Source organism: Penicillium hordei (genome assembly GCF_028827395.1).
Source record: "Penicillium hordei strain IBT 12815 chromosome Unknown utg000003l_segment0_segment0, whole genome shotgun sequence".
NCBI classification, from domain to species: domain Eukaryota; kingdom Fungi; phylum Ascomycota; class Eurotiomycetes; order Eurotiales; family Aspergillaceae; genus Penicillium; species Penicillium hordei.
In genome coordinates, this window is record NW_026623144.1 from 1,428,870 (window position 1) to 1,454,544 (window position 25,675).

Sequence of the window (25,675 nt, forward strand, 5' to 3'; positions counted from 1 at the left end):
CATTTCAAGGTTCAGGTTTCAAAATGTTTCAAAATGTTGTCTCTCTCCAGCTCTCATTTTCAAAATGTCATCATTATTTATTTTATAGGCTTTTTCTCGTAGATCAATGCTACATTGACATGCCAATACAAATTCGCCTTTCACCGAGCACCTGAATGCTTGAAGGCACCATGGTCATATTCGCGGAATCCGTGGTTATTCGTTCTTACTGAGGATAACGGCTCTTCTGCGGAAATGTTTGATGTGATGGTACAAGCCGTGGACCCCCAGACTCCCCCAGCCTACGTACATCACCACCTAATAGGGGCTGCAGCCATCAACCGGCTCCACCATCCACCATCCAGCCGCCCGTTATCCCAATAATACACCAAGGTATGCTACCAACAATGTCCACAGTGCCTACATCTTCTCCCACGTTCTAGGGTCTGCAGTCAGGCAGGTCGTTGTTCCCGTCACAAGCGGCTTGTTTCCTAGGACTCTTGGGTTAAGCGAGAATTCGGAGATGGTGGCATAGTGACCAATGTCCGAGACTCCGAGCAACTTCAAGTTGGTGGTAATTTGATACCACTCCTGCGAGCCACTCCTGTGAGAAGTACATAATGCTGGTGCAGGTTGGCTCGAACTAGATGGCCCATTGCGACGACTGTCTTGTCGGATTCACTAACTGATAAGGAGATGCACCTGGCTCGACTCCTCCACATATCGTCCACAGCAGGTAGAGATGAGGAAATCCTTGCCAGCGTTCTAGAACTTCTAGTATCGTCGACCAGACCTGGCCCTTTTATGAGGGAATATCGATGTTCGAGAGCTCTTTGATAGGCAGAACGATCGTATGAGTGGGGACTGCCGCGTGTGCTATGTTGCTCAAACGCTTGCCTGGACATTTAATTACATATAGGCTACATACCTTCTGAAGATAACCTTCTGAAGATAAGGGCAGCATCTCTTATTATGCTTGTTGATCAAGCCTTTTACGTTCAAATATGTATGAACCATGTGATACGGACCGGGACTGATGACAGCGGGCTGATCATTGGACTCCATTGCACAATGCGGGGTATACCACCCTGCGAGGGAACGTTGGAAGAGGAAGAGAACTTTTATCATGTAAATGGAATTTGCCCTCAAAATAGCCGGGGGTAATATTCCCATTGGGAGTACTCGTCAGCCAATGATTCTGATTCTCGGACAGTATTGATGCATAATTGGATTAACCCTCGGAAGGACATACGGTGATGCTCCAACCCCCTCGGCTAAAAATGGTAAAAGTCCCTCCCCCCTTAAAGTGCTACGTCAATACATATTCCAACAAAACAACCACGGCCATAGTTCAATACACTAAATTTTCAATTGCACAAAACAACGGAGGCAGCTGCGCCACACAAGTGGGCTGTATTAGCTCATTGGTGGAGCTCGCACGCTGCAATAGGAAGAAGAATATAGTCGTGACGTCAAGATGTTTCAGCTTATCCGCGTTTTTACAAAGAGACAAAGGAAAAGTGCCTGTGCCTGATGAGACATTGACATTCAGAACGAGGCACAAGCCGAAGACGGAAATCATTGTGATGGTGGAAAAAAATAAACAAGTTGTGAGATACGACACTAGTATGAACTATGTATGAACTATTTTGTAGACAGAAAATCTACATCTGCATGTCACAAGTTGTAGTCCGAGACTAGCGGTATTAGCGGATGTGTCCAGCACATATCTGTTGCTTTCCAAGGTTTTTATTTGCAGATACATGATATGGCTCCATAATCTCACTCGGCGAAGTCCTAGTATCCTTATAAGTGTCTCAGCGCCACTATCCCCAAGCATAGAACCCCGGCGGCTCCACCTACACTAGTCTACTTTGGTCTGGGGTATAAGATCATACAATTAGGCGTGCTCGCTAAACCATGACGCATTCATGCCTAATTTGTTGTAGAGTAAAAACACCGATAGAAATATATGGAAGAACATTACTAGAAATAGATAATTGAATTGGCATATATCATTAGCATATCTCAATTCTACCACAAAGATAATGTATGCAGAGGAAATAGAAACTAGGTCCAGAGCGATGTGCGAAAAACAGGGTGTAAGGTTATAAAGAGAATCACACAAATCGCCATCAAGGTTGAAGATTTCTTCATTGCCTTACTGTGTTGGCTGGTTTTCTTCTGTTGGGGAGGTGTTCCCATCATCCGTGGCCTTGCCCCAAGCCTCTTCAAAGGCTGAGTCCGCCAAAGGCTCAGGCTCAGCCGTATTGAAGGCAGGTTCATCGGGCACGACACTGCATGGTTGTGGTTCAATGATCTCCTCCTTTAAATCAGCTTCAACTTCCTTCTCAACTATCACCTGGGAAAAAGATGATGAAGCAGTTTCATTATCGACCAGATCCGTCTCCCTGGTTGGTACGACGTTGTTCTTAGCACCAAGGAGCTCGAGGTCAAAGTTCGAGCTATAGACCACGGCAGAGAAGGCCTCAAGCTCACGCACGTTCTGGTCCATGGCGACCAGATACTCATTTGGTGGGTGGGCACCATTGCCAATCACGTGTGCCTGGCGAGTCATGACAGCCAGGAGGTTGGCAAGCTTTGTCTTACGCTCGGAGTTGGCAGCCAGGGGCACAACAGTGGCGATTGAATCAAAGGATTGCAGAGCAGTCTCCGGTGCGGAGGTGGGCGCCTTGAAGGCGTCAGCGGCACATCTTTGGTCGATAAGGGTTGAGAATCCCTCGTTGTTAAGAAGTGTAAGGACGAGGGAGAAAGAGGGAGAGTCAATCAAATCTGCTGTCTCATCCAGGAGGTGTCGTAGCTTCGACGCTGTCTGGGAAGAGGACGGGTCAGCTACGCCTTCCACGCCTGACTCGCGTAAGACATGTTCCTCTTCCTCTGCTGGGGGAAGCAAGCAAGAAAGCCATTTTTGAGACCGTCGCTCGTCCTCGGTGCTGCCTTCCACCTTCTTTCGGATTTGCAAGGTCAACTCAGAGAGCTTGGCCAAACTGATATCCTCACGTGGATTTAAAGGTCCAAATACTTCCTCGACGGCAGATTGCACCCTTCCCATCACGTCCTTCCACCCGCGGTGAAGCAGCCACCAACTGAAGGCGAGGTAACGTCGGTTGGTCTCGAAGTCATCGCCCAATGTTTGAGTGAGCTCATCATCGTGGTCTTCAAGACTGATTGTCGAGGCGTTGACAGGTGGGGTAGCAAGGGAGATCACGCTAGACAGGTAGTTCCGGCGGCCGAGTAGGTTAAGTTGGATGTGAGTGAAGACGGTGAGCAAGGAGAGAGTGTAGACCATAGTAAAAGACCGAGTGACAGCTAGAAAACATAAGTTTCTAACAGACGGGGTTCATTGTGGACGAAATAAAGACTCACAGGTAATCTTCACCTCATTCCATAACTGTGTCTTGTTCCGTTTGGGCCGAGGTTGTCCGTCCGAGTTCAGAGCAGAGTCCCCGATCTGACTTGCGTGCACATATCCCTCACTCTGGAAACTGGAGAGGCTCCTCCGATCATCGTCCGGCAGACTCGGGGCTACTGAGCTCAGATCTGACCCAGTTGCCTCGCCTGCATTCAATCGAGCCAACCTCTCCGCTCGCTTTTGCTGCAGCTCCTTGGTCAACTCCTCAACTGGGAGAGCATCGATAATATTCTCGGCGGCGGTCGGCAACAAGGCAAGGACAGTGTATGTGCAATCGGTTTGGTTTTGTTCGAATCGTCGGCGCAGACTATTGCCATGGGTCAGTGATTCCGGTTCGGGGTATTCTGGACGAGGTTGCACGCGCTACAAGCTCGTGTGCTTGCCAGTGGAGGGGTAGGAGTCATCGAAACAAGGGCAACTGACTTTTCGCGGGCAATCCGATCGCTGCTCATGCGCTCCCGTGCCTCGGAGATCTTGGATAACACATATTGTCCGGCCAAGTAGCCGGCTCCTATCACCCCAGCCCCGATTGCAAGACCTTTGCGATTGCGCTGGAACCAGCGCCTCGTCGCACCGATCATAATTGTGTTTGGTGCTTCTCTAGGAAAGAGTTAAAATGATAGGCAATTTCAAATCATGATAGATCCAGGAGATGGATGGTTCATTAGATGGGGAAGAGAGGCTTCGGGCGCTGATCGCCAGTTTCAGGCCTCGGCTAGAGCTCACCGTCATGCAAGAGCGAACCGAACCTATAAAGTACCCCATAGGATTAAAAGTACCTGCAATCATACTACATGCTCTAGACATTTGACTATGTACATATATATTCTCATCCCCCTAAATCATCAATTATTGCTTCACATTAGAGCTCTCCCCCGGTTTTGGAATGGCCATCCCGCAACAACCCGCTAATCCCTGTATGCCTCTTGCTCGTTCCTTTCCCTCTTGCTGCTCTTTTGTATACTCCGCATACTCCGTACACTCCGTACTTCTTCAACATAAGTGTTCTCTTTCAAACTGGTTTCCCCCAAGTTCGATGATAAGCGATAAGCTTCATTCGGCTACGTCCGATACAGGCCCGCCCCCCTTGCCATATTAGCTTTGGAGTCATCACTCCACCTTACATCCCTTCAGCTCTATGCAACAACTTGCTTACTGACTGTTCCTCTATTCTGTATTTACGACAATACTTCCCCCTTCTACCAACAAAAGCCGTCTGAGTTTGCACCCAACCCCAACCGGCTTGGTTGCGAGCTGCGTCATGGCGGGGATGGAGCCCCGCAAAACCCCTCCGGAGTACTTCCTGGAGATCTTCGCCGACACCACCCATGTGCGAGATGTACTGAAGGGTTAGTCGTGAGCTGGAGACATCATAAGTGTGTTTTTTTACTAAATTATTTTTCCTGCCAGGTGTCCTCAACCTCATCTTCTTCCACCGTTACTTCCCTTCTATCCGGCCGGTCACCTTTGACGTGCTCGATTTTACCCTCCCCGCTATAAACGATGCAGATTTAGAGACGCTAATTGAATCGCGCGTATCGGCTCTAGTCCGGCAGCACCTATCCTCCGCGGACGGGGGGCAGGATGGCCAAATTGTCGGAGGGGGCGGGGGCGTGCGAGGGCGGATCGCAGTCGAGTTCTACGAGAAGAAACGGCGTCGCTCGGGGCACTGGTTTGGCGGATTAACAGGGAAAGGCGAGGAAGAGGTGTGCTGGGAGATTTGGACACTTGATGTGACGATCGCAACACCGCGCACTGAGTCCGGTATGTACCGTCTGCGGGTCCCTTTATCCAGAGCTAACGTGGGTACAGAACGAGCCAAGGTGCGCAAGGCAATGGGAAATATGCTGCAAAAGGCAGCTTTGAAAATTTTGAGCGTGGTCAATCGAGATAAAGACCATATCCCACCCATCACCACTAGCGATTCCAACCCATTCCCCTATCGGATTGTCGTCAACCCTCGCGCGGACGGCTGGGGTAATCGCATGGGGCTCTACTGAGCTATGCGGTTTGATTAAGAGCTTGGACGATACTCGAAATCGTCAAGTCTGATACGTTCCCACTCCGATTATTGTTCAACCAACCGGACACGTTGCTTTTATATCCTTCAATGGAACATGGCCATGGGCGATCGACCCCGATACGATTTACGAAGACTGTCAGATATTATAAAAAGGGCTATTACTATGAGCCTACGAAACCTTCATGTGCTGTTCTTGAACTTTCAAGCGATGGCTATACGGAGTTCAGTACTTAGGTGTTTATTTATTTATTTTTATTTTTGGGGGATTCTTGAAGGGGCTGGGCTGGTTCTTCATACAATGTGGCGTAAGTACATATGGAACTGCTTTCTTACTCAATTAAGAAAATCAATATGAATATCCTATTCCGGGTCATCTGTTGAGCCCTAACGTGACAGCATAGACTAGAGAGGTGTATGATTTCGGTGTACAACGTCTCTCCAACCAGGCCATCGCGGAATTTGTCATTAAGCGCTCCACAAAACACATTCTATGGGAGCTACACCCTGCATGAAAGCCTGCAAGTTGTAAGCAGAATGGTACCACTGGGCCAATAACATTCCACCTGATCCCCCAACACCCAATATTTAGCCGGAGATACAAACTGCTCCTCCATGGAGTATACCAACACCCCAATGCAGGACCAAAGAAGCATCACATTGCTCCAAGCAGAGGCCGACAATGACGACGAAAGTTATTTCCGACTTCTGATCAACGGGTCAGTAAGGTATATCACTATTGCCCAAGGTATCTGGAGCACAGATGATATGTGCTTCGGTCCATCTCTAGCCACGATTCTCCCAGACCTTCCTACAGGCGATTGGAACAATGGTCTAGTCAATAAACACCCAGAAACCGGCGAGCCATACTTTGCACGCGCTACTCGGACTTCGTTTCCAGGAGTTGAGAATACATGGCATAATACCTTTGTTGATTATATGGATCTCGGAGAGATCAGGAGACTTCGAACGGGTGTCTACGAAGTCAAATGTCCCCAATTTGAGGAACTTGTAGTTGTCAAGTTTGCTCGCTTTGATTGGGAAATCGGATATATGGAGGGCGAGACTGCTGGCTACCAGTCGATTGAGGGTTGTGAGATTGGTCCTAGATTTCTGGGACATCTTACTGAAGATGGTCGTGTTATTGGCTTCTTGATGGAGCGTATCGCCAATGCACGACATGCTGGGCCTCAGGATCTTGATATTTGCCAGGGGACTCTCGCTCGGTTACATGCTTTGGGGATTAAACATGGTGATGTGAATCGGTTCAACTTCCTGATTCGGGATTCAAGAGCTATCTTGATTGATTTTGACACGGCCCGGAAGTGTGATGATTCTAACTTGCTTGCTGAAGAGCTCCGCAGCTTACAAGAAGCGCTGGAGTCTTCTTCGACGAAGGGCGGTGGGGGGTATCTCTGTTAGCACTGATTAGCTGTCATTGTTGGAACGGAAGGATGTTGGTCGATGTTGGTTTACTTGTCGAGGTCCACTCATGTGCGTTTAGCTTTAAACCTGGAGTAAGCTGTTGAAGGTGGTCGATTTGTACGCCTGAGTGTCAGACGAATCTTGAAGAATAGTTGTAAGACACATATTGAGAAGAACTATCTTGTTGATCGGATTAATGAGATGTGTGAAATTATCAGAAGTACTTACGAGGATGAATATGAAATAACATGGGCTGCTGTCTGAACCTATAGCTTGGCCCAAGCTTCCTTGTGCAACATACACGGGGATGCAGCTCGATGGCGCATAGCGCAGCACCCTAATAAGATACATTTAGATGGCATAGATCTCTAACACGAAAAAAAAAAAAATAATAACTGCGTCCCCATTGACAATGTACGAACTAAGCAACTAAACCACTGGAGTGTGACAAAATGGCAAGAACCAAGACAAAACATTCTCATATTCAGCGAATATCCAACCACGGACCCGTTGCAACATTTCTCGGGTCCTCTCTATTTCATATTCCAGCTATTGAACTGCTCCTATTTAATCATAGCAACGAAGCTTTGAGCCAACCACTTCACTTCGTGCTTGGTGCCCCATTGGGCACAGAGAATCGGATCCGTGACCCGCGCCAAAGCAGGTTCCACAGAGCTTTTATTGTCGATGCGATTCTCAGCTAAGAGGTAAAACTACACCCCTTTAGGTGGAGTGGGGCTTGCTCGCAGCCTCGGCCTGGGCGCGGAGGTTGGAGGAGGTACCGCTGGTGGAGAAGAAACGGCCAACCACGGGCTGGAGGAAGGAGTGGAAGACAACTTGGGCACCGCTGTGAAAGAGGTCAGCTACTGGTCTAAGCTTGGTCATGGGATAGGGTCATACCTAGTTTGGGGAAGAGCCATCCACATGATCAGGACGAACTTGAAGATGTAGTAGAAGGCTGCGATCAGTTAGCAAAATAGTACAGATATTGGCATCTTGTGGGCACATACGGAACCAGTAAGCGGCGCTGATGGCACTCTCAATGACAGTCAGGAAAGCGAAGACAACCCAGTACTATCAAGTCAGATGTTAGAATCACTGGTCTTTTGCGAGCGGGAAAGATGTCACGTGGATAGTCTATGATAACCCCGAATCGGTGGTGATTCCATACTTCCGCACGATTGCGTCAACAAGGTGATAGAATCATATGAACATACCGTGAGCCACTGTGAGAGTGAAGAAAGACATGGTTAGCGATTTGCGCATGGAAAAGAAAAAAAAGTTTACAAAAATGTCTTACCTGGGTGTCATCCTGGGTGCTTGAGGTGAAAAGCGCCTGAAGGGAGTAGTAACCGGGGATGAGGAAACCGGCAAAGTTGACGAGGAACTCGCCAGCAATGTTAAAGAAGACAAGGAAGAAGTAGATTCCGACAAGGCCAAGGATGACATAGACCTTGGGGACATTGGTCTGACGCTCAAGGTTGGCGAGGACAGGGTACTTGGAGAGCTACACAATGAGAGATGTCAGCTCAAAATCACAACGATAGAAAACACCTTGAAGTGGTTGTCAAAGGATGCGATTGCAGTCACTCCTACTGTGGTCGCTGGCGCTTAGGATCATTGTAGCCACCAGGCGAGGGCTAGACCCGAAGCGCCAGCGAAACACACAACAATAGCTGGAAACGTACCTCCTTGTCAAGCTGAGCAATAGAGTGCTGAGCACGCTCCTGGAAAGAGGCCATTTTTGTTTATAAAGGGTATCGTTTGTGGGAAAACAGGTCAAAGAGCTATTAGGATGACAATGGAGCGAGGGATGGTGAGGATGCAACCGGTAAAGCTGGCGGCAAGAAGACAGAGGCTAGCCTGTGTGTATCACGTGATGTAGATGACGTATCCGTCCATTTTGCCATGTGAAGCTGCACAACGTAGATTGTTATTGGTTAGAATATATGTGTATCTCACTAGTGACTATTTATCTGAAGATCTAGCCCTAGTGCAGATATGGTCACCTATATCTTTAAACCTAACTACTGTCTGCTGGAGTAACCTAGTTAGTTAGTTAACTGAGGGGTTGAGGCAAACATGTTGGCCTTAACTAAAATGTAGCGAGTTTTAAGCTTCAATAGTACTAGCTTTGAAGGGTTAATGTACTTTGAAACACATCAAATGTTGTATTTGATGATGAATATACTATGGATGTATCAGAGTCGACTGAGTCCTCTCCACAAATTTCCCGAGATAGTCATATCTAGGTACATCCTACACATGACGTACGCGGCTTTCCCTGAATTTATCGTGCTTTATTCGAGATAAACACATTTGTACCTAGCCTGTCTGTGTGTTTATGTTTCCAATATTTTATTTTTTATTTTTTTTTACTTCCATCATGAAACCGGGGAGTGTTCCTTTGTGGGCCTCCCCCCTGCAGCAGTTGGTCCGTTCGGATCTATGTGATGCATCCTTGTCCTTGTCCCCAGGTCCAATAAACATTGATCATTAGGAACATGCCTCTATTCCACTATCTCTCATACATGAGGTATCAAGTTGAAATAAAAAGTGACAGATGCTGAGTACTATCTTCAAACACAAGTGACCTCATGATTCTGTTTCAACGCTTGGATACCATCCACATGATAGTCACGTGATCCATCTTCACAGGGATGGGAGTTGAAACCGGCATAGAAAAGATTAAAAAGACAAAACGACCCCAAAAACGACCCCAAAAAAAAAAAAGAAAGGATCAAACATTGCCGAGAAGGCATACACTTACAGTTAGTGCCTGACCGCCAGAGACGATCTCGGCATATGATGTGATTGGGTCGATGGGCTAAAAATGACAGAGAGGGCAATTAGCCTAACTCCCGTTATCAGACGTTTCTCCCCTATCGAAAAAAAAATTCATGCAGAAACGCCTAAATCTCTTTTGCTTTCATATATATTGATACTCTTCAGTGGATCCAATCCCTCGAATCCCTCGAATCTCCCCCCGTGCACGAAAAGGCGGGCCATGTAACCGCACCCGCGTACCACCCTTCCAAGCTCTTCCATCCCCGAGCTACACAATACAATTGAAGCATTTAACGTGGCTTATGTGCCAATTCATCACAGTCAACTTGTTCTAAGATTTGAGATCGTCATATATACCACGTGGGATCCACACTACAGCCCGGCCTTCGGTCCTAGAGAGCTATTTCGATTTCCATTCCGAATCACTAAATAATATCGATACACACTTTTCTCAATGCGGCCGCAGTGAGTTTATGAATACTCCCTGAGTACTACCAGATCCAATTCTAATTGTTTGTTTGCACCCCCGTTTAGACGCGAATACCATATTGTTGTTTTGGGTGCTGGTAGGAGCCTCTACTCCTGAGATCTTCCCATAGGTCACACGCTGACCACAGGCATTCCCATGCGTCGCGATAACAGGAGGTGTTGGAAAAAGTTGCTTAACAGGTTCGTTTCCTATATTCCTCGCTCTGCCCTGAGTCCTCAAGCTGATCAACAATCATCTTCCAGCCCAATTCGTTCAAAATGTCTGGATCGAAAGCTACGACCCCACGATCGAGGATTCATACCGGAAACAGATTGAGGTAGACGTAAGTGGTCTACCATGCGCTGGAAATTGCCCTCGCTAACCAAGCTTCACAGGGTCGACAATGTATACTGGAGATGTGAGTAACTCGGTGGTTTGGAATATGGCATGATGCTAAATTTTCGGAAGTCTTGACACCGCAGGAACAGAACAGTTCAGTAAGTCTCCCCCCAAATCAACTACCCATGTGAGATCTAAGCTAACAACCCTCAAGCGGCAATGAGGTATATCTAGCTATCCACCCAGCACCACAATTGATTCCGTAGACCGAACCCGAGAAAAGCACACCGTACTAACAACACTACCCACAGAGAGCTCTACATGAAACAAGGCCAGGGCTTCCTCCTCGTCTTCTCTATCACCAGCATGTCCTCCCTCAACGAACTCTCCGAGCTCCGCGAACAAATCATTCGAATCAAAGACGACGAAAACGTCCCAATCGTGATCGTGGGTAACAAATCCGACCTGGAAGAAGACCGCGCCGTACCACGCGCCCGCGCCTTCGGCCTATCCCAGAAATGGGGCAACGCCCCATACTACGAGACCTCTGCTCGTCGCCGCGCAAACGTTAACGAAGTCTTCGTCGATCTGTGTCGCCAAATCATCCGCAAAGACTCCGAGGGGTCAAGGAGCAGCAACGATCCCAACCGCAAGCGCGAGGGCCCCAACCGTCATGACCGCAAGAGAGAGAATCGTCGGCCGAGAAATCGCCGTGGACCGTGTATCATCCTTTGATTTCAACAATTCGAGGGGTCCCTTTGACTAGAGACCCTTGTCTTGTTTCATTTTCATGCGATACGACCCTCTGCGACATATGCCGCACCCAACGCTGCTATGCATCTTGACATGTCATGTATGACTGATGTTCTTTCTATATGTCTATGCCTCTCGCCTCTTCCCCCTCCCCACCACCTATAGAGCCCTGCTTCGCTGCTACAGATTTGAATCTTTTCTTTTCTTTTGGGCTGTACACAGTTGGTGTCGTCCTCTTTTTTTTTATTTTTTATTTGACATATTTGAGGTTTGGTTGATCTGGACTCTAAAAAGACTACTTTCACGAGATGGAGGAAAAAGTGCTTTCTTTTCTTTTGGTCCTGTTGCTATTATCCTTTGGTTGAGAGGCTCGCGCTAGACCTCTTGAATGTTAGGCATATAGTTGAACCCTATGCCATTATCATAGTGAAAATATAGTACCGGATATCATGGACAATCTGAACCTTTTTCTGCGATGAGCTCCTCAGACCGCGTGCAGTTCTAATGGCCTACTAGACTAAAAAACGATACTCTGCAGAGGTCCGTAGGCTACGCTACATATTTCCATTTCACTATTCCAAAATGTCATATCGAGTCAATAGCACATGAACATACGTCTTTCGTTTTATATTTTCTCGGATTATCCTGGATGGAAATTTGCATATTTCGTTTCACCCCGTTGGCGCTCTACATCCGGAACACGCCAAACCTGGTTTGCACATCGGGCTCAACCTTGCCACTAAGCGCAGCTGCCAGACCCAACCCCAGCATTTTCCTCGTCTGAGACGGTGGGATTATACCATCATCCCACAAACGAGCTGACGAAAAGGTCGCTTCAGATTCACGGTCAATGCGTTCTTTCAAAGCCGGATCAGCGGATCGTCCAACAGCCTCCATAACGGCAGAGAGTTGCTCAGAGCCCATAACGCCGATTTTAGCATTAGGCCACATAAAAAGAAGACGAGGCGAGTAGGCACGGCCACTGAAGCAATATCAGTTAGAAAAGAACCAGAGATAGCTTAAGTATAAACTTACCACATCCCGTAATTACCAGCACCAGCACTGGACCCAAACACAACAGTGAACTTGGGGACATCGGCGCACGCAACAGCAGTAACAAGCTTAGCACCGTTCTTCGCGATACCTCCCTTCTCGGCATCAGCGCCGACCATAAATCCCGAGATATTCTGCAAGAAGACAAGAGGGATCCGCCGTTGAGCGCAAAGCTCAATGAAATGCGCTCCCTTGAGTGAGGACTCGGAGAACAAGATCCCATTGTTGGCAACGATACCGACACGATGGCCGTGGATGCGAGCAAAGCCCGTTACCAGGGTCGAGCCATAGTCACGCTTAAACTCGGCGAACTCACTCCCATCGACAATCCGCGCGATGACCTCGTGGACAGGGATCTGGCGGCGTAGATTCGTGCCAACGATCCCGTTTAGCTCATTAGGGTCGTACAGCGGTTCTTTCACGACAAGCGAGTCTCCATTCCCGTTCTCCAACTGGAGCGGAGTTGTCGTGGTAGGGTAGTTGAGATTTGCGACGGAGCGACGAGCAAGGACAAGAGCGTGCGCATCGTCGACAGCCAGGTAATCTGTTACACCAGAAATGCTCGAATGTAGCTGACCACCACCCAGGTCTTCGGCGGAAACCTCCTCTCCCGTCGCGGCCTTGACGAGAGGCGGACCCGCTAGGAAGATAGTACCCTGATTTTCGACGATGATAGTCTCATCGCTCATAGCAGGCACATATGCACCGCCAGCTGTGCAGGGACCCATGACAACGGAGAGTTGTGGGATACCGAGGGAGCTCATTCGGGCCTGGTTGAAGAAGATCCGGCCGAAGTGATCGCGGTCTGGGAATACATCTGCCTGGTGAGGCAGGTTTGCGCCGCCAGAATCAACGAGGTAGATACAGGGGAGGCGGTTCTCTTGCGCAATCGCCTGTGCGCGGAGGTGCTTCTTCACTGTGATGGGGTAGTAGGTGCCGCCCTTGACGGTGCTATCGTTGGCAACGATCATGCAGTTGACACCCTCGACCATTCCAATGCCCGTGATTATTCCACCTGCTGGAACATCCTCGCCTTCGTAGACACCGTGTCCTGCGAGTGCTGATAGCTCTAGGAAAGAGGTGCCTGGATCAACTAGGGCGGAGATCCGGTCTCTTGGGAGCATTTTGCCGCGAGCGATGTGCTTCTCGCGCGCTTTGTCGTTTCCTCCACGTGCAATTGTTGTGTGTAGGCTGTTCATCCGGTCTAGGAGTTCTTGCATTTGTTCGCTGTTTTCGCGGTACTCCTGTGAGGAGGTATCCACTGCTGTGGGGAGGACGGAGAGGGCTGAGGCATGGTGAGGATGTGTATAACTTGCTACTGCTCTATAAGCTGGTCGTGTAATATTTGTTGACTGGCGGAATGACTTTAGACATTTGCGTGGTCCGAGTCGTGAGCCCCAGCTCCGAAGGACGAGCGGGGACGGGGCACGCATTGCGGGGAAGGTGGAGTGTAACTGGTTCTGAGAAGAGGATCGTAGAATTCAGCTCAAGTCAAAACGGAGAGGGATTTATAGGTATATTATGAGTTTCCTGGAGTATTTAAACTTATAACAGAGAGCGGCAGAAGAGAAGCGAGGCACAAAGCTGGGGTTTCCCCAAATGCGGAGGTGCGACGATTGCCGCTTATACCCGAGGGCCATCATCATTCCCATGAGAAGACTAAAAAAGACCAAAGGATGTTATACAATTGATGGAGCAGAGAGAGTATAGAGTAGACAATCAATTAGCTTGTAGATAAACCATAATATCGGCCGGAAATCCCAAAACGTCAAGACTTGTATGTTCCAAGGTGGGAAACTCGTGCAATACAAAGAGTGTAACGAGTCCTTGATTGCGCGCCGAGGACTACCGCACCCGCACACATATTTAAAAGGTCCACCTCCCCATAGACAATTCCCCCGGACTACTTTGAATTTTACATTCTGTCATATAACCATGGCCTCCCTAACCCTCCCTTCTCTCCTTCGCACATCAACGCGCGCGGTGCGGCTAAACCGCATCCCCGCACTCACCCCATGTTTCCGCTCCATCTCAACAAAACACCCCACGGGCTTTGCACCTCCGTCCGAGGATGATCTTCTGGAGCTGCGAGAACGTGTGCAAGATTTTACAAGTACGTTACCCATGGTCTTGCTCAGGTCGCATTTCTAACCGCTGTAGGGCGAGAGATTCCAGCCGATGTTGCTGCGCGGACAGATGAACAGAATGAGTTCCCAGCGGAAATGTGGAAGAAGATGGGTGATGCTGGGTATGGGTTCCCTCGAGTGGGCGGCTCTCTTCTCCAAGAAGGGAGTGTGTTATACAGCGCATACTAACACATATGAAGGTTCCTCGGTGTCACAGCCAACGAGGAGTACGGTGGCTTGGGTATGGGCTACCAGGCACATTGCGTGGTGATGGAAGAGATTAGCCGAGCATCCGGTAAGTCTTCCAGTATATGCTATTTGAGAATCGATCTGACCTCGGCTCTGGATAAAAGGAAGCATCGGTCTTTCTTACGCCGCCCACTCCCAACTCTGCGTGAACCAACTCTCCCTCAATGGCTCCACGGAACAAAAAGAGCGTATTCTTCCCGGTCTCCTATCAGGCGAGAAAGTCGGTGCTCTTGCGATGTCGGAGCATTCAGCTGGCTCCGATGTGGTCAGCATGAAGACCACGGCGAAGGAGGTTGATGGAGGCTGGCTCTTGAACGGAACCAAGATGTGGATTACCAACGTAAGTCATTTTTGATGGTATAGATGGAATTGGAAGGTCCGACCTCATTGCTCACACTTTCCTGCAGGGCCCTGATGCCGATTATATTGTCGTCTATGCCAAGACAGAGCCTGAACTAGGGTCCAAAGGTATCACAGCGTTCATAGTCGAGAAGAACTTCAAGGGTTTCTCATGCGCGCGTAAGCTAGACAAGCTGGGTATGCGTGGTTCTAACACAGGCGAGCTTATCTTTGAGGATGTTTTTGTTCCACGGGAGAACCTCCTGGGTGAGCTGAACCGCGGTGTCCGCGTCTTGATGGAGGGTCTGGACTTGGAGCGACTCGTCCTGAGTGCAGGACCACTAGGGTGAGCCATCCCATACCACAGAGTACCTCTCACATTCTAACACTCTGCAGAATCATGCAAGCCGCACTTGACCTTGTCCTTCCTTACACACACGTGCGCAAGCAATTCGGTACACCGATCGCCCACAACCAGCTGATCCAGGGTAAGCTTGCAGACATGTACACTAAGCTGGCTGCCTCGCGTGCGTACACCTATGCCACGGCACGGCAGGTAGACAATGCCGCCATGGAACCTGGCGAGATGACCGTCCGCACTCAGGACTGCGCTGGTGCAATCCTCTACGCCGCTGAACGCGCGACTGAATGCACGCTTGATGCCATTCAGCTCATGGGAGGCAGCGGGTATATCAACGAGATCCCTGCTGGGCGTCTTCTCAGGGACGCGAAGCTGTATGAGATTGGTGCCGGTACAAGCGAGATCCGTAGGATGGTCATTGGCCGCGCATTCAACAAGGAGTATGCTTAGGCAAGAGAATTATACACAAAATTACTTTTATTAGGTACGATGCTATCTCCTTGGAGAGTATATGCAAATTCATTTTAGTCGTTGTACATGTCATAAATAGCCCTATATCCAACATTACCAACACAACCGTCCTACTTCTTCTGCCTAGCAGACCTACGCACGGGCGGTGCCGCACCACGCTTTGTGGCCTTCTCATCGCCGCCTTTACGCAACGCAACCCTCTTTGGACGAGGCGAGGCCGTGTCCTCGTCGGTGTCATCCTTCTGTACAACGGCCTTCCGCTTCTGCCCTCTCTTTAACGGAATCACGACCTTCGGCGGGGAAGACAGCTTCATCGAGCGGAACGAGTCTGGATCCGGGTCCGGAGTTGTATTCGAAGCATCCCCAGTATCAACGGCCGAATTATCCGACGAGATAACATCAGACATCTCGTCCTCACTATCGGGCTCGTCCGTGCCGTCACCAGCGAGCATTTCATCGTCAGCCAGCGACAGATCGACAGGCTTGGATTCGACCACGTTTCGCTTTTTCAGACGTGACCTATCCAGCACCGGCTGGGCAGATTTGAAGACCTCCCGCCAGTTCTCTAGAAGCGCGACTTTCTCGCCCGTATCCGGCTCGTACAAAATGGCAACGTCCTGGTCCCGGTCTAGCGCAGGCGTTTTCCACACCACGCCCTGGAAAGAGGTGATATCCGGCACTAGGGGAGATTTCGTCGGTGGGACTCTGGCGATGGGGCTCTTCAGACGGGCAGATGCCTTCGTTCGTCGTGGTGCTGTCGCTGCGACCTCGGTTCTTTTCTTTCTCTCTGCGCTTTGTTCGACGGTTGCGTCATCGTCGTGGTAATCGTCTGAATAATAGTCCCAGTCGCTGAAATAGTCTTCGACATCAATGCCAGGGTCTTCATATAGGGCGGCTTCGTAGTGTGAGGAAGCGGCGAGATCGTCCTGGACAAGCAAAGTTTTGGTTAGGGTCTGAATTGGTCTTGTTTTCTTGTGTAGAACTGATGGCACTGGTTGATCTGGGCATCGCCTTAAAAATTTGACTTACGACCATATCTGGGCCTAAATCCTCGTACATGTAATCATCCTCGAATTCATAGTACTCATCGTCGTCGGACATCGTGGAGTGGATACCGAAAAAAAAAAGTTGAAAGAGGATCGAGTGGCGAGGGTTTCGGGGTGTTTGTTAAATGAATGACAAGACTTGAACGAAAGTAAATCAAGTAAAAATATGTATCGCACGAGCAAAACGAGGATGCACAGCTAACGTGACGAAGGAAGATCGAACTGATCGTGCATTGAAGAAGATGGCAGTCCTGCTAACATAAGCCTTGGCGTTTCTCCACTTTGGAGATCTACATCGCATTTACCCTATGGCTCTATGGGCTCATCTTTGTTGTGTTCCGTCTTCGAGAGTCTTGGCCACGGAGAAGACGAAAGAAAATGGGGTTGCCAATGAGCATCGGGGTATACCTAGGGACTCTGCTATGGAAGAAAGCAGAGCATATTGAGGCCTGATAAACAAGGCATCAGTGCAGCTTTTCCTAACTTCGATAAAGACAGGGATTTTATGATTCTCTTTATGTTTCTGTTTCATGCTAAGCATGTTTTTTTTTCCTGTTTTCTTTAGGTTTTCTCTACATGGAATGGCTGCCAGCTCTCGTGGTCTCCATACACTTTGACTTCGCCTTCCGTTCTTTATATAGCAGCGGTCAACGATTATATCGAAGATGCGCGCAATATTCAAAATTCGGACACCAAATAACTTCGACCATTTTCTAATTACAGTATTACAAGTGTTCAGGTAATAGTCTTTAAATGTACTAGTCTTCCAAGCGAGTTTGAAGTACTATGCCTTTTGCCGTATACACTTTATCCGGACCGGACATCTAAACTATACAGCCCATTCATCTCATAGAACATACGTGGATTACTTGAATAGATGTCGGACGCTATCGAGGCTACGTCATACGAAGTTATATATACTAGTCCTCTTCCCCTTCTCTTTCCTTTTTTTCTTTCCTTCTACAACCATCCCACACAATGTACCTCCGCGGGCCCCCCATCGTTCGTCCCAACTGGGACTCCCACCTGCTGAAGAGGATTCAATTTGATAAACCAACCAAAGTCTTTTGGAAGAAACTACCTGTATGCTTCGAATTTTGAAATTTGTAAATTTCATCACCTCAGTGCTTGGGTAGAGGCTAGGGCCCTAGCCTTTATTCACAGTACTGAGCATCCGCGATTCCTGTATCTGGGTTTGATGTCCTCAGTGAAGCAATTTGCTGGGGGCTTATAAGCTTGATTCACACCCTCTCTCATCTTCGCCGGTGTTTAGAGAGTGACCCAGGGCCCGGGTATCTCTTCGAACACCGAGCATTCGTATTCTTAATACCCGGTTTGACGTACTAGGTGGAGACTGCGGCGCCTGTGGTCTTCATTCGGAACTGATAATTCGGGCTCTAAAACCCACCTTGTGACTGATACCTGTTTCGATACTCCGATGTGTGAAAGACATACCTCCAGCTGGAGTTGGCATCGTGTGGGACCGGTTCAATCAACATCTGTCGATGTCTCTCTCAGCCCCATCCAGACCCGCAGTTTTTCCCACTGGGTTTCCTGCCGGCTGGACGTTCAACTATGTTGAGCATTTCTTGGTGAACCACTTCAAGTCACCCGGGAGCCTTTCCCACGTGGTTTTCTCCCGGTTCGGCATTCACCATGATGTCCTTGGTACCAACATGGTACGATGCACCACTCGAGGCACTCTTTCCGGCCGGGAAGCTTTCCCCACGCGGGTTTTTCTCCTGGTCGGTTTTAATGAGGCCTCAATTTCACGACAACTCAAGACAATCTCTTGGAAACATGGACGGCTCAACACTGCCGTCTGGGAATGGAAAGAATCTGTTGGAGGAATCGAATCCGTCGAACATGAAGAAGAAAAGGGCATGGCAACCCGTGCCACCCGATGAGTCCTGAAGAAACAAGGGGACTCAACTGCCCACCGAACGCCCCGAAAAGGAAAATATGAAATAATGCAGGCACGGCAACCCATACCACCTATAAGTCCTGAAGAGACAAGAGGACACAACTGCACATTCAACCGAATCTGAAGAAAAAGCAGACATGGTAGCACATGCCATCTGTTGAGTCCTTACATGCCCGTCGAGCCGATCCTGAAGAAGAAAATGGGCGTGTGCTGCCATGCCATCCGATGTGTCCTCTTGTTTCTTCGGTACTCAACTGCCTATTAAACAGACCCTGAAGAAAACAGGTATGGGTTGCCGTGCCACCACTATCCATCGAACGAACCCGAAGAAGAAAACAGGCATGGCAGCCCGCGCCATCCATTAAGTCCTAGAGAGAACTTACCTGCCCATCGAACCGACCTGAAGAAGAAAATGGGCATGGGCCGCCATGCAAGAAACACAATTACTGAACTGCCCCAGCCCCGAAAAAACAACGAAAATCATCCAAAAAATAACCAATATCAATATCCAACAACACCAAAACAACAAAAAAAAACAACACCAATGTCGGTATCGCCAGCATGAATATCCAAAAGCAACAAAAACAAAAGCAACAACAACAACAACAACAACAACAACAACAACAACGCCAATACCAGATTGATGATCTCGGTGGATGGAGTGATGACCACCACCGACCCCCAAAGACATAAAAACAACAAAGACACCAAAAACAACACCAATGCTAGATTGATGGTCAAGGTGGATGGAGTGATGACCATCCATCGACCCCCAAAAACACCCAAAAACAGCAAAAACAACACCAATGCCAGATTTATGGTCAAGGTGGATGGAGTGATGACCATCCACCGACCCCCAAAAACACCTAAAAACAACAAAACACCAAAAACAACAAAAACAACACCAATGCCAGATTTATGGTCAAGGTGGATGGAGTGATGACCATCCACCGACCCCCAAAATACCAAAAACAACACCAATGCCAGATTTATGGTCAAGGTGGATGGAGTGATGACCATCCACCGACCCCCAAAATACCAAAAACAACAAAACAACAAAACAATGGACAAAATTCAGGGCAAAACAAGGGAAATTGGAGGAAATTGGATCCAATCTATGTACGAGGTACTCTTTCCAGCTGGCAGTATTTATCCCACAGGGTTTTCTTCGAGCTGGTTTTAACGAGGCCTCGAATTTATGTCGAAGATGGATATTGAGCTCTCTACTTTTTGTATGGAATGATGGCAACCGGGCTTCAATGTATAGAAGGTGTGGTTGGACAGTCCGGGAGAGGGCATGGCACCTCTCTTTCGGTCGGTCCGGTGAAAGGAGTATTATATAGTTGTTGCTGGATGGTTCGAGGGAGGGCATGGCACCTCTCTTTCGGATTGTCCGGTGACTCAACACAATAAAATCCAAATTATGATTATCACTTGGATTCTTTATGTATTGTAGAATGTATATCGTCTTGTACTATAGTAGAAAGACAATCATCGTACAGCTAGTTCCTGTTTGGCGTTGGATGGGGGATGTGTCTTGGTTGGGAATATATTTGCGCAACTTGAAAGCTAGCCGCCGGCATAAACTTCAGATCTCATGGTGGTAGTTGACTCAATTCCTTCCGATCAAATGTTACAGTAAAGTTCCCAAATACCCGAGTATCCCAACCAATCCAAAAACGCCTCATTGAGTCCTTGTCGTAGAAGTTCATCCCCCATATAGTACTTCGTTGTCTTCTCCCGCACAGCGGTTCCAAGAGCACTCTGAAGAGGTTTCCCTAACCGAATTGTTTCAACGGATTTCAGGAGGTCCATCCAATAGATGCTCTCCGGCTGCCAACATCGTTCCTCATCTGCAGCTGATGCAAGCCTCTCGAATCCTGGCAGTGATTTAACAGTCTCCCAGATTCTAGGTGCATCATAGTATGACGGCCTGCCATACTTCCTCAGAATTTGCTGAGTATACTCGGGGTGAACCATCTGTCGAGAGGTTCGTTGGAGATAATCAATCTGCTGATGGATAAGATTTTGTATATCCTTTCTCTCTTGGACGGGATCTTCTTTCTCCATCTTGTCGAGATAATAGGTAAGCTCATCTCTCAATTTTCGCAGGCGGTATTGCGTCCATTCCGGATATAGAGAACTTGTATCCGCATAAGGGCGGACGTTGGTGATATAGCTGGAGTCATAAACATTCGGCATCGTAGAACGGTATGAAGTAATGGTCGATATCCGCTCCTTCACGCCTTTCGCCCGGGCAGCCAGATGGCAGACTTCGCCGCCCTGGAGCATGACAGCATGGCCAAGTTGGGGGCCCTCAACCTTCACAGTGTTTGGTTAGTAAGGATGTTCCAGTCTCAACAAGATGAATTCCTACGCACCTTCTGTACCTCGCCATCTCCCTTCTTGATATATGTCTCACCTCCGATCATACCCTCAGTATCACTCAACATCAATACACAAACGTAAGGATACGAGTCATAGCTTTGATCCAATTAGACTTGTTACTGTTACAAGCAAGGTGGCTAGGAAATGAACTTACTGCCAAGGAATGATAGCACTAGCATCTTTCAAAGGGTCGTAAGCTCGGTCTTCGGCACTCAACTCGAGCTTTTCTACCGCCGGCTCAGGTTTAAGATTGCTGGCCATCTCTGCGATTGTAGTGCCTTCAACTTGAATGTTAGTGTGCCCTATTTCCGTTGGCATCACCACCTCCAGAGGTACACCGACTGCTTCAGACACAATTCTCATTGTCTCCGGGTGCGTCCAAAAGTCATTGACAAACTTTGACTGTTTCGCTGCATCACGGAGGACCAAAGTCCCTGGGAATGGTGAGCTGGCACATTTGTCTATAACATCCTTTTGGAATAGGGCCCTTCTGTAGACTTTGACACCTTCGGTTGACAATAATGGAAATGGCACTGTTCCTGCAATGGGAGATGTAGTTGGACTTTGGCTTAGAAGCAATTCTTGCATTGAAAATTTCTTTGAAGGTGGGGTGTAGTTGAGGTGCACCTGTTAGAAGAAATCTTAGAGGCGAAGTTTTGGTTAAGTGTCGGAAGTTATCTAGATTTACATACTTTTGGATCGAATACATCTTCCTTGATTGGTTTCTGGGACTGTTCCCAGATATATTGTTTCACTAGGCTGAAAGGGTTCATCATTGGTATAATATGTTGACGCCAGAGCCCAACACGGTAATTGCTGTTGGGTTTTCAATTTTAAAAAGCGAGTTATGATCTAGGAGCGAGAAAGATATAATTGCAGCCCACAAACACATTCTTTAATAGTCGGTGCAACTAAAGGTATAGTTACTCCGCTTGGATTGACTCACCTGGGTAGTGCGTTACGGCCTAGATAAGCAATTCCTATCAAGGAAGTTCTGTCCGGAGCATATCACCGGGATTACATCAGTGTTATAGGATTGCATATCCGTGTTTGAATACTTTCTGTTATTATTAAGATGTGTGCTGGCAGATTGCCCTCATGAGCAGTGAGTTTACTATTGTTCCATGACCTTGCAGGACAAAAGATAGATCTACAGTTCTTCGTATCTCCCGAAACGGAATTCACATGCTTATCGTAGTATTTTTTCACTTTATCTTACCATGGTCTTGGCTCGACGGATAAGTTGGAAGCCTCGATACTCGTCAGTTGAGTAACACAGGAGCTGATATGTGAGTTGACCAAACTATAACATAAAATCGCTGTTCGCAGGACTACCAGTACCTCCCTATTTAAAAAAAAAAAAAAAAAAAAACGCCTGAAGCATGATGTTGAGACTGTAAGATAAGATCGAAAGTATATGGCGTTACATCTTTTTCAATATATCCAGCATAGAAACCAAGGGCCGTCAAAGGAAACGGGTGTATCGTCCTATAATCAACCCTAGAATCCAAACCCTCCAAGTTTACCCCATGGGGATTTCAACAATGGGGTATTCTCAATAATCACACTTTTACCCAGTAACCAGCCATCATGTTTTTACCCACTCGGCCAGCCATTGAGGCAGACATCGAGTGGGTGGAAGACCTCGTGACCATGCATTTCCCAAAGCGGTTGATTATGTCATTCCATACCCTCGGCTTTCCCCGCAATCTCGCTTTGCGTCGGCTCAACAAGAGCTTCTCCAAACCCTTGAGCATTTCCCATTCTCTACTTTATCCCTTCGAAGAACCTTGATTATGCTTACATTGTGAACCAAATTACCTTCTGTAAAGATCTCATTACAGCTGGAAAGGCTGTTCTTCCACCGTCATGACCCTCTCATCCCTTCTCCGCATTACCCCCCGCTTAACCCCGACCGCGGCCCGCAGAACGTCGCGAGCTATATCATCGGCCGCTAACACATCAAATACAACCAAGTCCTTGGACTCAATTCTTATAGCCAATCGAGGAGAGATCGCTTTGTATGTTGGGCACTGAATCAAGTATAATTGATGTTGCTAACTTCGACATGTTAGGCGAGTTGGACGCACTGCCGCGGAGCGTGGGATCCGCGTAACAACCCTCTACACCGATCCGGATAGCCGAGCTCAACATGCTTTGAGCTCCCCCTTCGCTTTTAATTTGGGGTCGGTGTCGGCGTACCTCGATGGCGACAGAATTATTGAGATTGCAAAGAAAGAAGGGTGTCAGGCAATACACCCTGGCTACGGCTTTGTAAGTTGGCTGTGAATATTTAGACTCTAGGTGCGATGCTAACTATGATATGCAGTTGAGTGAGAACTCTGCATTTGCGCGAAAATGTACGGAGGCCGGGCTGGTCTTCATTGGCCCGCCATATAAGGCAATTGAGGATATGGGTGATAAGAGGTACATTCATTGTGCTATTCGAATGACTATTTGCATATGCTTACCAGTTGTGCCATACTAGCCGTTCCAAAGAAATCATGACAGCTGCCGGTGTGCCATGCGTCCCAGGCTACCACGGTCAAAATCAAGACCCTGCCTTCCTCGAGGAGCAGGCTGACAAGATCACATACCCTGTGCTTATCAAAGCCGTTAAAGGAGGCGGTGGAAAGGGAATGCGTATTGCCAGTTCCAAGGCGGTATTTCAAGCTCAGCTTGAGTCAGCTAAGTCAGAGGCCATGAGTTCATTTGGAGATGACAATGTGCTGGTGGAGAAGTACATCACCACACCGCGGCACATCGAAGTCCAGGTATTTGCAGACAAGCATGGTAACTCCGTTGCCCTAGGAGAGCGAGACTGCAGTATTCAACGGCGACACCAGAAGGTTCTAGAGGAATCTCCGGCGCCTCATCTCCCTGATGCAACTAGAAAGGACCTCTGGGCAAAGGCACGGTCGGCTGCAGAGGCCGTCGGCTACGAAGGTGCTGGTACAGTGGAGTTTATTTTCGATAACGACTCTGGAGATTTCTACTTTATGGAAATGAACACCCGTCTCCAGGTCGAGCATCCTGTGACTGAAATGGTCACAGGACAGGACCTTGTCCACTGGCAGATTCTGGTGGCTGAAGGAGCCAAGCTGCCCCTTACGCAAGAAGAAGTGGAAGAGCGTATCGCCCAGAGTGGCCATGGCATCGAGGCCCGAATCTACGCCGAGAACCCAGCGCAGGGGTTTATCCCCGACTCAGGACGTCTACTCCATGTGCGAACGCCGGCTACTTCGGATGACATTCGCATTGACGCAGGCTTTGTGGAAGGAGACGATGTCTCAGCCCACTACGATCCCATGATCGCCAAGCTTATTGTGCGCGGTTCAGATCGTGAGGAAGCTCTCCGCAAGTTGGCAGCTGCTTTGGAGGAGTATGAAGTCGCAGGACCCGTGACCAACATAGAATTCCTAAAGGTCATTTGCAAGAGCCCAGATTTTATCGCTGGTGAGGTTGAGACCGGTTACATTGAGAAGCACCGTGAAGAGCTCTTCCCCCCGAAGACTATTGAGGAGGAGGTGCTGGCGCAGGTTGCATTGGCCTGTCTACACCGCGACGCCGTCGCAGGGGCACGATCCTCAGCCGGAGTTGCAGGCTCAACGGTCGGGTTCACTCCTAGTTACCAAGAGCGACAATTGTCATTTGCTGAGAGCGGCGGCCCAGGGTCTACCGACGGCTCCACGTTCAGTGTGCGAGTGCAGCAGACAGCAGATGACACATTCAACGTGGAAGTTAGCGGACGAGTCTTTGAGCAGGTGGTGAGCCGCCTGGATCCAGCGTCACACATTGTCACATCGTTCTTCGCGCACACCCGATTAGATACAACAGTGGTTCGAGACGAGGACACCATTATCGCATTCCAGCGTGGGACTCAGTACCGGCTCACGGTGCCCCGGGCTAAGTGGATGGAGAAGGCATTGGGACTGAAGGATGTAACAAACAGCGTCCTAGCCCCGATGCCGTGCAAGGTGCTGCGGGTGGAGGTACAGGCGGGAGATGTGGTGGAGAAAGATCAGCCGTTGGTTGTTATCGAGAGCATGAAGATGGAGACGGTGATTCGTAGTCCACAACGGGGCACCATTGCACGGATCGTGCATAAAAAAGGAGTAAGTCACGCGCCTTTCCCCCTGACTTTGATCTAGAATTACTCGGACCTGTGTGACATCTTTTGTGTTTCATTTGAATCTTTGTTTTAATTTTTGCGCCCCCTGCTTATCTCTCTGGACTGTGTTTTTTTGTTTTGTTTTGTTTTTTTTCCCTGCTCGGAACTGAAAGCTGGGGAGAGAGGGAAAAAAAAGACCCCGGGACTCTACATGAAGATTCAAGAACAACTAGCTAACATGCCTTGCAGGACCAATGCAAAAGTGGAACGCCGCTGGTGGAATTCGCCGACTCCGAATAGAGGGGGATTTCTAGTATCAAGACGCACAGGTTTATGTCTTAATCTTCTAAATATGTTACAACTAGAATATGAGGAGTTGTGGTTTGAGGCCAGAAACAGCTG

The 25,675-nt window shown here is 48.5% G+C and overlaps 12 protein-coding genes across 12 annotated transcripts; 7 read left to right on the forward strand and 5 right to left on the reverse strand.

Annotated features, from left to right (window-relative positions):
- Positions 1 to 2,140: 2,140 nt before the first annotated feature.
- Positions 2,141 to 4,066, reverse strand: N7537_005786 (peroxisomal biogenesis factor 3; the record flags this gene model as incomplete). The annotated part of the gene is made up of 3 exons (XM_056896843.1): positions 3,836 to 4,066; positions 3,367 to 3,719; positions 2,141 to 3,309 (listed from the first exon to the last, which is right to left on the reverse strand). The coding sequence occupies exons 1-3, from the start codon at positions 3,991 to 3,993 to the stop codon at positions 2,141 to 2,143; spliced, it is 1,680 nt and encodes a 559-aa protein (XP_056752628.1). The 5' UTR covers positions 3,994 to 4,066.
- A 522-nt stretch (positions 4,067 to 4,588) lies between these two features.
- On the forward strand, positions 4,589 to 5,412 carry N7537_005787 (autophagy-related protein 101; the record flags this gene model as incomplete). The annotated part of the gene is made up of 3 exons (XM_056896844.1): positions 4,589 to 4,761; positions 4,823 to 5,176; positions 5,225 to 5,412. The coding sequence occupies exons 1-3, from the start codon at positions 4,674 to 4,676 to the stop codon at positions 5,410 to 5,412; spliced, it is 630 nt and encodes a 209-aa protein (XP_056752629.1). The 5' UTR covers positions 4,589 to 4,673.
- Positions 5,413 to 6,047: 635 nt separating this feature from the next.
- Positions 6,048 to 6,854, forward strand: N7537_005788 (Lipopolysaccharide kinase; the record flags this gene model as incomplete). The annotated part of the gene is made up of 1 exon (XM_056896845.1): positions 6,048 to 6,854. The coding sequence occupies one exon, from the start codon at positions 6,048 to 6,050 to the stop codon at positions 6,852 to 6,854; it is 807 nt and encodes a 268-aa protein (XP_056752630.1).
- A 726-nt stretch (positions 6,855 to 7,580) lies between these two features.
- On the reverse strand, positions 7,581 to 8,599 carry yop1 (putative membrane biogenesis protein (Yop1); the record flags this gene model as incomplete). Its single annotated transcript, XM_056896846.1, has 6 exons — positions 7,581 to 7,704; positions 7,758 to 7,815; positions 7,868 to 7,931; positions 8,075 to 8,083; positions 8,158 to 8,364; positions 8,546 to 8,599. The coding sequence occupies 6 exons, from the start codon at positions 8,597 to 8,599 to the stop codon at positions 7,581 to 7,583; spliced, it is 516 nt and encodes a 171-aa protein (XP_056752631.1).
- A 1,499-nt stretch (positions 8,600 to 10,098) lies between these two features.
- N7537_005790 (uncharacterized protein) lies at positions 10,099 to 11,187 on the forward strand (the record flags this gene model as incomplete). The annotated part of the gene is made up of 8 exons (XM_056896847.1): positions 10,099 to 10,109; positions 10,179 to 10,210; positions 10,287 to 10,313; positions 10,377 to 10,456; positions 10,509 to 10,531; positions 10,582 to 10,610; positions 10,667 to 10,676; positions 10,764 to 11,187. 8 exons carry the CDS (start codon positions 10,099 to 10,101, stop codon positions 11,185 to 11,187), a joined length of 636 nt encoding a protein of 211 aa, XP_056752632.1.
- A 705-nt stretch (positions 11,188 to 11,892) lies between these two features.
- Positions 11,893 to 13,691, reverse strand: N7537_005791 (putative 3-methylcrotonyl-CoA carboxylase, beta subunit (MccB); the record flags this gene model as incomplete). The annotated part of the gene is made up of 2 exons (XM_056896848.1): positions 11,893 to 12,187; positions 12,241 to 13,691. The coding sequence occupies 2 exons, from the start codon at positions 13,689 to 13,691 to the stop codon at positions 11,893 to 11,895; spliced, it is 1,746 nt and encodes a 581-aa protein (XP_056752633.1).
- A 502-nt stretch (positions 13,692 to 14,193) lies between these two features.
- Positions 14,194 to 15,783, forward strand: N7537_005792 (isovaleryl-CoA dehydrogenase; the record flags this gene model as incomplete). The annotated part of the gene is made up of 6 exons (XM_056896849.1): positions 14,194 to 14,371; positions 14,419 to 14,506; positions 14,585 to 14,679; positions 14,738 to 14,973; positions 15,041 to 15,318; positions 15,369 to 15,783. The coding sequence occupies 6 exons, from the start codon at positions 14,194 to 14,196 to the stop codon at positions 15,781 to 15,783; spliced, it is 1,290 nt and encodes a 429-aa protein (XP_056752634.1).
- A 131-nt stretch (positions 15,784 to 15,914) lies between these two features.
- N7537_005793 (uncharacterized protein) lies at positions 15,915 to 16,905 on the reverse strand (the record flags this gene model as incomplete). Its single annotated transcript, XM_056896850.1, has 2 exons — positions 15,915 to 16,730; positions 16,834 to 16,905. The coding sequence occupies 2 exons, from the start codon at positions 16,903 to 16,905 to the stop codon at positions 15,915 to 15,917; spliced, it is 888 nt and encodes a 295-aa protein (XP_056752635.1).
- Positions 16,906 to 18,526: 1,621 nt separating this feature from the next.
- On the forward strand, positions 18,527 to 18,757 carry N7537_005794 (uncharacterized protein; the record flags this gene model as incomplete). The annotated part of the gene is made up of 1 exon (XM_056896851.1): positions 18,527 to 18,757. The coding sequence occupies one exon, from the start codon at positions 18,527 to 18,529 to the stop codon at positions 18,755 to 18,757; it is 231 nt and encodes a 76-aa protein (XP_056752636.1).
- Positions 18,758 to 20,400: 1,643 nt separating this feature from the next.
- Positions 20,401 to 21,938, reverse strand: N7537_005795 (uncharacterized protein; the record flags this gene model as incomplete). The annotated part of the gene is made up of 4 exons (XM_056896852.1): positions 20,401 to 21,096; positions 21,156 to 21,258; positions 21,317 to 21,789; positions 21,855 to 21,938. The coding sequence occupies 4 exons, from the start codon at positions 21,936 to 21,938 to the stop codon at positions 20,401 to 20,403; spliced, it is 1,356 nt and encodes a 451-aa protein (XP_056752637.1).
- An 814-nt stretch (positions 21,939 to 22,752) lies between these two features.
- Positions 22,753 to 22,956, forward strand: N7537_005796 (uncharacterized protein; the record flags this gene model as incomplete). The annotated part of the gene is made up of 1 exon (XM_056896853.1): positions 22,753 to 22,956. The coding sequence occupies one exon, from the start codon at positions 22,753 to 22,755 to the stop codon at positions 22,954 to 22,956; it is 204 nt and encodes a 67-aa protein (XP_056752638.1).
- Positions 22,957 to 23,031: 75 nt separating this feature from the next.
- On the forward strand, positions 23,032 to 25,573 carry N7537_005797 (acetyl/propionyl/methylcrotonyl-CoA carboxylase subunit alpha; the record flags this gene model as incomplete). Its single annotated transcript, XM_056896854.1, has 5 exons — positions 23,032 to 23,183; positions 23,238 to 23,436; positions 23,492 to 23,589; positions 23,651 to 25,277; positions 25,523 to 25,573. The coding sequence occupies 5 exons, from the start codon at positions 23,032 to 23,034 to the stop codon at positions 25,571 to 25,573; spliced, it is 2,127 nt and encodes a 708-aa protein (XP_056752639.1).
- Positions 25,574 to 25,675: the final 102 nt, after the last annotated feature.